This window comes from Symphodus melops (genome assembly GCF_947650265.1).
Source record: "Symphodus melops genome assembly, chromosome: 3".
Lineage (NCBI taxonomy): Eukaryota > Metazoa > Chordata > Actinopteri > Labriformes > Labridae > Symphodus > Symphodus melops.
In genome coordinates this window covers 9,789,669-9,802,378 of record NC_136693.1, presented here as the reverse complement: position 1 = coordinate 9,802,378, position 12,710 = coordinate 9,789,669, and the positions used below count along the sequence as shown (strand labels likewise).

The 12,710-nt window shown below is 39.6% G+C and overlaps 1 protein-coding gene across 1 annotated transcript in view; it reads right to left on the bottom strand.

Annotated features, from left to right (window-relative positions):
* The window catches only part of rasa3 (RAS p21 protein activator 3), a 35,974-nt gene extending 28,827 nt beyond the window's left edge, over nt 1-7,147 (bottom strand). The window contains exon 1 of the mRNA XM_079339093.1: nt 6,855-7,147. Within this exon, the coding sequence (XP_079195219.1) occupies nt 6,855-6,909 (55 nt within the window). The 5' untranslated portion in view covers nt 6,910-7,147. The remainder of the gene's footprint in view (nt 1-6,854) is intronic.
* Between the last annotated feature and the right edge of the window lie 5,563 nt (nt 7,148-12,710).

Here is a 12,710-nt window from a genome sequence, read left to right as displayed (position 1 = left end):
TTCTGCCTCACCGGCTCGGATAATCACAGTGTTTGTTTAATCACCCATTTTGCCAATATTAACACTTTGATGCCAGCTCATCGATTGTATGACTTCGCCCCACCAGTCTACCTTTCATGACATTTACATTGATGGTAAGTAGCAACAGAGACATCAGTCCTGTCTTCAACAGGCTATATAAAAGGGGCTACTGACTTCCCAACACATTGCTCTATGGACAAAAATGGACAAAAACCTTTGTTTATTCCTGCATGGGTCCATTCACATAAGACTATCTGGATAATCATATGAACTTTGTTGTGAAGCTCTTTGTGACCTCTGTCTGTAAAAGGTGCTATATACCGTAAATACAATTTACTTACTTACTATGAAGCCAGATATCAGAAGAGGGCTCAAAGACCTCAATCAGAAATTAGGCTGCATCAGGTCAAACCTGATAACACTGTTAGCCACACCATGCGGCAAGGTACTGTACATGGACCGAGACACATACACAGAAGTGCACATTCCTGTTGGTTGACTTTGTAATGCGAACACCATATTTCTAATGTTTTCTACAGCGGGAATGTTGAAGCAGATGTCAAATCTAGTCTGGACTCAGAACTGAAAACAATGTTCAGGATAAACCTCAAAATGATCAGCTTTAACTTAGAGTTAACACCCACGAATGACAACAAGCTGGATTAAACTGTCTTGAGAGTCAAGATAGCGCTCGAGTTTATGTGTTGGAATGCCCCTTTAAAGTAGATGATAATTTGTATAATTTAAGATGGTTGGCCCTTGTACAGGGCAATAATCCAACAATAAACATGACAACACTGAACTGATTCTGAATACCATGATCTTTTCACTATCTATGAAGAAAACATGTAGCTGTGGTCAGTTTGCATGTCAGTTATGTATGTAATCGTAACAACTGCCGTGAAGTCCACTCCTGCACTGTCCACATGCACGTTACTGAAGACACAATTACAGGAACTGTAAGCGGAGAGCGATGGGCGATTAAACCAACATCAAACATTTACGACTGTAAGTCCTTTAAATGTTTGATAGAACGGACACGATGTTTTGTTGGGTCGAGTGATGTCATTGAAATGTAGATTTTTTTACTGCTCGCGTCTTACTCAACGAGAGCAACATGCGTTTTCGTAATACTTCCTATACCTCCTGATGCTAAGAAGGTTTTGTAACATCAAGTGGTAGTCTAGTATGTGCATCATGATATAATCACTGAAAAACATTGGATCTGAATCTTGACAACAATTTAAATGAATGTTTCAATTTGTTGTAGATTTTCAATGTCTGCTATCATTGTTTTATGATCGAGCACAATTTAAATATTAAAGATTTGACACTGGACAATCCTTAGATTAATCTAAACACATAATTATCCCACATAAATGATGAATACTCTCAATTTATCGTCTAATTTAACTTTTTAAATGCAACGCAGCTTGTCTCAAATGCCCCCCCCCCTCCCCCCATTAAAAAAGAACCCACACTGAGACCCGCTGAGCTGTTCACCGCTGAGGTCTCCACGCAACCACAACAGTCGAAGGAGCAGCATGAGGTCAATCATCATGGAGGAATAAAAACAAGAGATTACGGTTAAGGTTTTTTTTCTCTGTTTTGCACACCACAGTCTGTTTGATAAACCAACATTCAGTTACTCATCAAACTCTGCGCATCTAGAGAGAGCCAGCCTGCAGCTAATGTTCAAACACATTGGTTAGTCTCAATGGAAAAGTTGAGTAAAACACAAATACATAACCACAAACATGCACACAAAAGGGCGTGTGCAGTACAGTTACACGGTGGAGGAAAAATATCTGCTTCAAAACCTGCTCTCATTAGAAAAGTTACGCATCTGTTCACACAATTTTAAATAATTCCCTGTTTTATTACTTCTAAGTGAAGAGTTAAACGTAAAATGAGGACAACTCTCTCCTTGCTGCAAATACTCTCAGTCTTGAAGTTCGCAGTGGTGAGAAGATACGCTGTCTGTTGCAAGCACAGGAAGGGAGAGAGGTTTGGTGTACTGTACTTTATGTCTCTGTGTGGCAAGCTGACACTGACTGTCTTGCCAGAGGAGAATAACACTTGCGAAATCTGATTCAATAAGTGTGTGTGTGTAAACCCCTTTTGACTATTTCCTGTATGAGCTTTTTCGCAAGCATTGAAACGATATTCACCACATTCAGCTATATCCCTTTGATGCCACGCAGGGGGTAGGGAGTGGTGTGCAGCTGTTTGTCTCATAGTTTAATAGTAAATGTTTTATTTTAAGCTTCTCAATGTATCAGCTGTTGAAAGTCCAGTGGGACTTTAGGCCACAGTTAAATGTAAAAAAAAAAATATATATATATATATATACATTTTAGACCACCTATAAGCTACTGTGAGAACAAGGCTAATGCTACAATCAACCACTGCATAGCCAATATAAATTTAGCAGTTTATAAGCTAGCAGGTACATTTCTAACTATCTATACATTTGGCTAGGTAGTTTTGCTTTTCCTATTGTCTCCTGTCACTTCATCAAAAAGTAGTATTAGCTTTAAGTTAGCAACTTTAAGTGTGGGACGATAAAGCTATCTAAGTGGCTACACGCTACTGATAGCTGTTGTCTGACTGTTGCTATAGGTTAGCAAAAACATGGTTTTAATGTATTAAACAATGGGCCTTTGTTCCCTTTACTGTACTGTTGGTTGTCGGGTTTTCTTTGCAGTTGCTGATGAATGAAGGAGTGAGATTTGAGGTGTAAGCGAGCAAAAGACTATGATACCCTGAGCATGATGTCTTGAGAAATATTAACCACTTTAATAGGAAATGCAGTTGTTATTGATCCTTGCACTTTTTTCTTTCCAGATTTTGGCGAATGTTTTCATGCTATTGTCAGGTGTGTCATCGCAGCGATGACACTCAGTTGTGGCATTTGAAGGACATCCTGAAGGAATGGCACTCTCTGTTCATTTAACAAGTATGCTCACCCTGCATGCTGGCCTAATACTTCCCCACAATTCCTAGTACGGTGTTCTCCATTAGTAAGGGTTAGTGAGGCTGCTGCTCCCTGCCCGGATTATTCCACCAGCCTAAGGTTGCCTGGACCGAAACACTCTCTGCGTCTAAATAGACAACACGCATGTTTACAGCAAACTATTCTTCCCCCGAAAGCCGCCTTCTAGGACCAAAAGGAAGACATTGTCTCATATACATGCCTGAGCGTACACATGCGTGGTGACGTTGAAGCTTCTTAACCCATACTCATCTTAAGAACATAATGTTATCATAGCCTCATGAGGATTGTTATTCTTCTCAACAAATTAAATAGATCCTGAGCCCTTTACCCAAAGAAAACACACGCTGGAGTGCTCGACGCACACATGTTCCTGCCCCCACTCTCTTCGTCACTCCATGTCTCCTGTTCAGTCTGGACAGGAGGAAGTTTGGGAACCTCTGTTGGCCAGCTGTCAGGGGGAGAGGGGGGGGGCTTTGTCGCTACAAACAGCATTTCCTGACCAGGCAGTAGTTTGAGCTGCCTGACTTTCCTCGACCTCCAACACTTCACCTCCTCGACACGTATATTATCTGCCGTTTCTTCCATTGTGGCCCATTCAGTGGCAGTTCTTTTCTTACGGCGTTCAAAGTTACTCTTCTGCACATGTCAAAGCACTTTTCAACCCCTTGTTTTGAAAAGTGACATACTAATAAAGTTACTATCATATTATTATTCTTATGACTAAATATCAACAGAGTGCTCCAGGAACACAGGCCAATACCATAACTGCACTGTAAAATAACACACACAAGAACATAATCTATAACAACATCAGAAGACTTTGAGTTATGGAGAGAGGTCCATAAGCTTCTGTTAGCTTATTGTTAAGGTTTTAAACTCCTTATCATCACTTTTTTTAAAATCACTATTAATATGATTCAGTATCAAAAACAAATGATGACATCTCAGCACTGATTTTATCAGTATTTCCCCAACATCTAGCCTCATTATTTTAAACTTTTTAAGCTTCTTAAGTGTCTCAGCTCCAATATAAAATATCCCCTCTTAAATTGTTGTTGTATGCATTTTTGTCCTTAAGAGTCACTTTTTTTCTCTTTACATATCTTAAACCCTGCATGTTTTTCATCTGTGTTTGCTAGCTTGAAGTCTTCTCCATGGCTTCCTTTGTTGGTTCATCGTTATGTTTTGTGAGGCATGAACGGCCAACAACTCTTGTTCGTACTGCTCGTGGTCATACACTGCATTGGATACTTTTTTGATTTGAGCAAAGACAGGTTCCACAATAGCTCGATCACAGTACGAATTTAGAAATTAAAGTAATTTCTGTTAAGATATGGTAATATTAACATTGGCGATATGGTTAAATGCATTTGTCATACTTGCAGTGGCAGAGCAGTCAAATGCACACATGTTGTTGTTAATTAGAGCAAAATCCCGACTCCAGCTGTGCCACTGAGAGTTCCTCGTATTTCTGAACGCTGACAGGGACATAGTTGCTGACAGATGAAGCACAGCCCACTGCTGTATGTGAGACACCACCTCTGTCCCTCGCTCTGTGACGCACTACATCTGCTTCGCGTTAGCTTGTTGCCATGCAGGAAAAAACACAATTCGTTTTGTAGTCTATTCCAACCAATCAGGAAGTGAATTGGGGTTGGTTTCCTGTTTCCTGTGTTCGTCTTACTGCTCAGACTCATGTCCAGTAGCCCTGTTCGGTTTCCGAAATTCATGTTTTTCCTCCAGGAAACTGAGAGGAGTCATAACCAAAACAATCATAAGTCCTCTCTCCTTTTCTCTTTGCTCTGCAAACATGTGGCAGATATTCAGCTCTGAGTCATCAGCCAGCCGCAGTCGCATGCCAAAGGACAAGATTTTGATGAAAACAATGTGATGCAAGTGTTACACCGGCATTTTGTGAGAAGAGCTCCATGGGGAGCAGACTGACAGCAAGTGTGACTGCTGCTAGGTAACAACACAGCTTGAACTCTACTGCTGTCACTGTGCAATGTTACAGAAGAACAGGAAGGCTGAGGAGTCAACGCTGGGCAGTGATGACATCACAAAGCTTTATGTTTTCATAATGTCAGTAAGCCAATGGAGAGATTTTAAGTTATTTTAGTTCGGTACACACATTTAAGTAACATCATGCATTATATGCACTTTTCATTAAGTTCATTTTTTCCCTAAAACTAGAGAAGTTTGACTTCATTATTACAAGTGTTTTTTTTTGTGAAGAGAGTAAATGTAAAAGTGTATTTTTACGTTTGTAAAGGATGGAAATGCTCCCTCATCCAGTCATGCAGCCATTAAGTTTTCATTGACTGCCTCAATGCTGACTGATTGTTCATTCAGAAATCTGACGAGCTCTTTGTGATTCAACACTACAACTGGGGTTTCAGGTCTAAACATGATATCTCTGGTCTGGTTGTCTCTCCAGCTGTTTTCTGGGGATGCTGCAGCCAATTTTAACAGCAGGTAAGGAGCTTAATAAACACAGCTTAACTTCCTACACCAGCTCGACTGGAAGAGGCTCCACTGGAGTGTTTTTCTGTGTAATGCCGGCTGGCATCATCACACAGCCCCACAGCCCGTGTATGTGTGTGTTTGTTGTGTCAAACATTTTGTTTTCTGCTGCTCATCCCTTCTGTCGCATGTTTGGAGTCAAAACAAAACAGACAGCACGGTCAATCGGGATGGGTCAGTGCCTGATGTCAGTAAAAACATCCCACACTGACCCTAGATAACAGCTTCAAGGCAGACCACGTCAATGATTTAAATGATATATTACACTAGAAAAATCTGAACATTATACAGTATGTACCTTTCTACAACAAAATAATGACAGTAACATTTACTAAAAAAAGAAAAATACATATTTTGCCAAACATTTTAAATCTACAACTCATAAAATGTTTTCTGTTTTCAAAACTGCAAAAAATTATCTGATCTATCAAAATGTCTCTTATGAAAAGATTTGCAGCTTCAACGGGATTTCAAATCATTCCAAACCTAAAATATGTTGATCCTTGACTGTTAATCATATAAATAATTATTAATGATATACAACCATTAGATTAATGTGGTTAGATTACCCACACAAGCCAATAACATAATTGCAACACATCAACTCAAGATCTGGAAAATTAATTTCTTCCTTTTCATTCTGGTTAACTTCCGACAGTCATGCAATTTTCTGAATAGCAGCAAACCACTGTCCTCCACTGCACACTGCACTCAGCCTCCTCATGGCTCCATTCACAAGATATGCATGCACCACATGCCTTGTACAACCAAGTGTGCCCACAGGAGACCAGCAAGATAACTAAATATAGAAATCTGGGCTAACAATCAATAGCTAGACAGTTAAGCATGAAGCTGTATGAAGGGGGGTGGAATTGTGAGAAGGAAGAGGGGGATAACATTACATGAATCGGTGGCTGCAGTTTAAGTGTAATAAAGGCTTTATATTGTGGGAAGGAACTAGAAAAAAAAACATCTGTATTTGTGCAGCTGTGAAGCCTTTATGTCACCCAGACTACTAAAAATCAGTCTGTTCAGATCATGTAGGCTAAAGCTGGCTTCTTTTGCCAGCTGCCAAATTCCCACAATTTCCCACAAGGCTTTGAATTCCCCTTTCCTCCCCTTTACATTTTAAATCGAACAATTTTCAGCTCACACTCCATGCTCTGAAAGGAAGAAAAGCGTGATTTGAATACCAATAACAGCAGGAACAAGACAGACCAGTCCACCTCCAGTTTTCACTGACTGCTTGGCCCGTTAACATGGAGCCATCCATTGAGGCGCTCAGACTGGGGGTAGGGATTTTTCCCCTTACCTATTTTTATTTTAACGCTCTGGAAAACCCGCAGACCTTCCTCTTCTACCGCCATGCTTTCCCCGTGGCTCTTTCCCTAATGACGATAAAGACAGTCCACCACGGATCTCGGTTCTGGCCTCTCCAACGTGCGGATATTCCAGGGGTTTTGCTCATCTATGCTCTCCGAACAGTTCTCATACTCCAGTCCGACCAGGGCTGCTGCTGCTGCTGCTACTACTGCTGCTGCTGGCTGGTTGGTTGCAAACAGGCGAGCATATCCAGAGCAGACCCCGCAGCAGCAGCAGCGAGACGAGCGCTGGGGGGGCGTGGCTACAGAGTGACCGCCCCTATATGAAAGGTGATACGTGCCACAATGTGGAGAAAGTCCTGTCATTAAGGAAACTGATTAGAGAGAGTCATCACATCTGACCCAGACATATATGATGATGTTAAACATAATTCTCCTTAGTCCACATACCAAAATTGCGATGTTGAAATGATTATGATCATAATGTCTGATCAGCTCTTTATACTCAATTTATTTATTTTTTTAGCTGCACATATTGACCATGGACTTGCTCATCAATGGGACCTTTTTATTAAAATTAAAAATAAAAACACATTATATTGTTCCCTTGCACACCTGCTGTAAACACAGAGAGCACTGCAGCTAAGTTAAAAACAATAACAAATAACCACTATCACCCTGTCTGAATGTATTCACGTTTCATTTTAACACGTGCCTTTTTCACAACGTTTTTTACACAGCAAATCCGAGTGAGCTGATGTGAGAAAGAAGCAAGATATTCTCCCATGAGAATTCAGCTCGAACCAATAGGAGTGGGAGTGACGTTTCTATACTGTTACTGATGCACCGTGCGTATAGTGTCTGCACGACACCACTATGATTTTTACATGAATGCCTCGTCATAAAGATTGTTCCTCGTCAGCAACATAGAGGCACCAGTCAATTAAAAAAGGAGTCTTAAAATACAAAAGCAAATATTTTTTATTTCATTTGCTAAGTTAGTGCTTTGTATGTATTTACTTGTGGTTAGTACAAGTCCATGCACATTAGTTGTTGCTGCTGTTATTTTTTTTCAAAATGCACATCTTTGCACAGTATGTTGACATTTTTATAAATCTGTACTTTTATTTTGTTCACTCCCAGGTCTTCATCTTTTCAGAAAGGTGTTGTTGACTTCACGGGCGCTCTTTTCCAAATATATGATATTCCTCGTATTTTCACTTCCAACAGATCGTATCTTGTACCCAGATCAACGTTGCTCCATGTCTGCTGGGTTAATAAACAATCTCAACAATAAAACATACAGTAAAAAGTAATGGAGCAGTGTCCGTTGGGAATTTTTTCACTCCATGGTTACAAAATTATGGTTTCCTTTTGTAAAATGATCATCACTTTTGAGCATATGACTATAATAGCAGAGGCCTGTGCCCATTTCTAAATTAAATAAAAGTTTACAGAATGTAATGCTAAGGGGTCATCTCAGTTACATAAATGACTCTCCTATCTTATCGGCGATAATCTTATAACATTTTGAAACTTGAGCAGCAATTGCCATCGCATTGCATGTAATCACATCACCATGTGCCACCAGTACTGCCACTTATGATCCTATTTCTATTGTCGGCATACATTTTATAATAATCTTTCTTGGGGGGAGGGGAGACCAGGAGGAAAGATTTGGGAATGACACATGAGAAAGGAGCCACAGGCCGAATTCCTTGCTTTTTGTCATTAATCACCCCTCATATATGTTGGTCCTGTTCCTTAGGCATTTACAACCTCTCATAAATGAGCGAAAACGTAATGAGGGCGGTCTAGACTAGACTGTGAATTGACAAGATCTAACTCATGTTATCGAATGATTTAAGATACATAATTGTAGCCCTGGGAAAAGCTAGCTCAACACGCTCCTATTGATCAGCATTTTATTTGATCCCTCCATCTGCATCATATGTTTCCCGCTTAAATGGCCCCTCATGCAGCAGCACCAGTTTGACTCAGGAACTCCCAAGATTGTTTCCCAAATCAAATAGACTGCTGATGCAAAAAGGAACACAACGTTTTTTTAAAAACAGTTATTTCCATAGATGATCTATTTCTATTCCTTGCAAACTGAACTTTGCACTCTGCAAACAATAGACTACAGCTGTACTCTCATTCAAACCACTACATAGGCATTCTAAAGATATAGTGTACAAGTTTGCTCTACATTTTTTAAAGGATTTTTTTTTTAACTTTCACAGAGAAAGAAAGAAATCAGCCATGGCATTGAGTTTGAACAGAGTTGCTTGCTTCATTTCAAGAAGCAAGATATACATTAATGTTGAAACAAGTGAAAGGTTACAGAAAACAAGTCCCTGTCTGCATAAACATAAACACTAACATGCCATTATTACATGTAGGTAAGTTAAACAGCGACATGTTTTGCTCTGTTTTAAGTTAAATGCTATTTTATGCACCTCCTTGTCACCCAGCTTGGTAACAGGCAGGGAAAATAGAGAAGCAAACACCTCTAGGTCTTAGGTCAGGTTTACAAAGGCTGTCAGAAAACAAGACAGCAATAACCTGATAAGAATAATTATTTCCTTGTGGACTCTGAGATGTAGGCTATTTGTGACACATAAGGAAAGATGTAGGGCTGGCTGGGGAAGTTTGCCTGGACAGGATTAAGGATCCATTCAGGTGTTTCAGACACAGGGATCATTAGCAGCCCGTACCGTTGAACCCATCAAGCCACACCACTGACATCACTATGACCACATTCCTTTAAATAGACTGACTCTGGTCAGGGACACTCTACAAACCCAGCTAGCCAAGCCCAACCCTGCAGTGATGTGGGGCTAAAGAACAGTTTGTCTATCAGGAGTGACGGTTAACTGCAGGGCTTCTGCTGCCAGCCAAGGTGTTCAGATTAGCAGTGACTCCTTCAGAACAGCTCTAAATCTCATTAGACTGTATGTCTCTTTGCTAATGTTGGATTATTTGACCTTTATGACAGAAGACTAAAGCCACCACAAAGCTACACAAAGAGAAAGTCAACGAATCAGACCATCAGAGGTGGAAAGGACTTTACTTATTTTCATTGTCAAGGCCCTTTTGCTTAATTCAATAGAGTTTATTCCTGGCTTTTTGGCTTTTTGGCAGCTTACTAAGAAGTTTCCAGTTGGTGCCTGATGTCAGATGTTTGTGTTGTTAGCAATTCTAAAGACACATTTCCCTCTCCCTCTCACATGGTTTCATTTAGGTGTCAATGTCTGAAGAACTAGTTTTGTCAAGCTTATCAGGCTTTACCAAACTTGGGTATGCATGTAATTCAAATGGGATCTACTGAAATGTTTATTGATTTACTATCTATCTATCAATAAAGTATCTATCTATCTATCTATCTATCTATCTATCTATCTATCTATCTATCTATCTATCTATCTATCTATCTATCTATCTATCTATCTATTTATCTATCTATCTAAAAAATGTATTGTATTTTAAAATATATTGAACACAGGATAATGTGGGCCATTGCCAATGCGAAATCAAGAAACTTGAAAAAAAAAAAAAAAAAAAAAGGTTGGGAAACATTGACTTAAGTGAAGGAAACAAATGCAACTAAGTGTGGAGTTATAATACAAAACATATTCAACACATTACTTTAAATGCACCATTGAATACTAAACTGCCCAACAGTAAGGTTCATAAAATAGCCTTGCCTCTGCCCAGTTCCACCAGCTGCACCTTAAAGTGACAGTAACATCTTGATGCATCAATAGGTTATAATATAACATAATGTCAAGGCCATCTTCATGATTCTTTTGGAAGTATAACACAGTCTGTAGATTGTCTATATTGACATTTATGAATGAATGGACTGTAGTTCTATTTGACTACTAAAGACTACTGACTGAAAGTGCGTCAACCTGACATATGCATACCGATCAGTGACGCAGTTAACTACATGCTTTGCGTGCCTTTGACTATCTCATCTTTTTTTTGAAACTGATGTGGTTATTTTCATAGATAACAACCATGGTATTACCCGTGTTGAACAAATAATCTATCAAGTCAACTTTGTTTTGGAGCAACACTTGGTCAGACTAAAGAGAAAAAACACATGGTTCATTATTTGAGGCCACATATTGTTCCATTGCTGCAGCAAGATTATGGTATGATATGGGCTCTAACTTCATTTCAAGCTGGTTTAACCAAACAGGTCAATGCAGGACTCTCCTCCTGACTAACTTTGCATGTACAGATGTCACATCAGTCACCTGTACTGGCTACGATGCAAGAGTCACAGGTTGACACTATCTAGACATACCAGCCAAATTAGCATCATATCTACATGCTGAAGTGGAAGGACGAGAATCCATTTTGTGTAGCTGTATACAATGTATAACACGGGAAATAATGCTTCAAAGACATTTATGACAGGCTTTCATTTTAGTTTAGCTAAAGTGACTACGCCCTGTGGTAAACCACGAGCTTGTGAGGAACAGAGAAAAACAGTTAAGCCCCCACTCCCATTGAAGGTCTAACCTATCTTGGTACTTAAAAAAAGGTGAACATGGACGTCAAAATGTGTGCCCAAGAATCAGCATGGCATCCAACTTTGTTTTTGTGTGCATATGTTTGTTTGTGTGAGACAGCAGGGCAGCTGAAATAAAGAGGAAGAGATGGCAGATGCTGATTCTAAGCAGATTAGAGAAAGGATGCTCACTGTTTTTTCATGACACACAAAGCGGCCACCAGTGCAGCGTTTGAGGGCGTTGGCAAACTCAAAATAACAGTTAATTTATGTCTAAACCTCCCTGCAGCCTGCACTTTTTTTGTACACACACACACACACACACTGTAATATACAGTGCACATACTGTATGTGCATGGAAATAATGGACATGTGAGAGAGACAGACAGTGCTGAGTTGAACAGATGGTGAGTGACGAGTGCAGAGTTAATCCTGGTGTTATGAGGGGGGACGAGTAAAATCTCTCTATGGATGGAGCATGAATGAAATGTCAGAGGAATACATGCGATTTGGTCAGTGGAATGAAAATCAATGCAACTTTTAATTTAAATCGACAATGTGAATACAGAGCTTAGGTTTAGCCAACTCACATAAGCATAGTCATTCCCATGAAGATGGAGAGAGCATGTGTCAGTGCATACTGTTTGTAAGAGGACTGCAGGACTGTAAGATGTTTGAGAAAAGATGGAGCTGAACACTGGAGGGCCAAGGAGGCGTTTATGAGAGTGTATTATCATTTATCCACAAGAGACACGGAAGCATCAATATCTTATCCCCACCCATCAACCCTCATTTGTTATCTGTAATCTTGAATTCACTTCCTGGATTGACTCAGTCCACAGCAACCATGGTCAGTATACAAAGAGGAGTAAGAGAACTGTTCATGTTGTCATGAGCAAGCTCTTGAAGTGAGGGTCAAAGACTCAACAGAAGAACTAAACAGAACAAAAAACAACAACAAAAGACTTGTATACTTGTCCAGATATGTATCACAGCTTTAAGTGAGAGCACAGAACTCACCTCACTGTCAGGAACATGAACAGGAGATTTTCCTCCACTATATTCTTAACTCCTTTATAGCATAGACAGAGAACATATATGTTGTATATGTATATACATAGCAACATAGACAGAAAAAAATCAACAATTGTGACACATTCTTTTCCAACAGGCCTTTGCGAAATGGTTTCATGTTGTGTTTCTATTTGTTTTAATTTATCTTTTACAGAGAACCAAAAAACAATGCTATAACGTTCTTAACGTAACGTACTTATCCTGACAATACACACAAATTAAAACTCATAAAACCCTGAAACAAAACAAC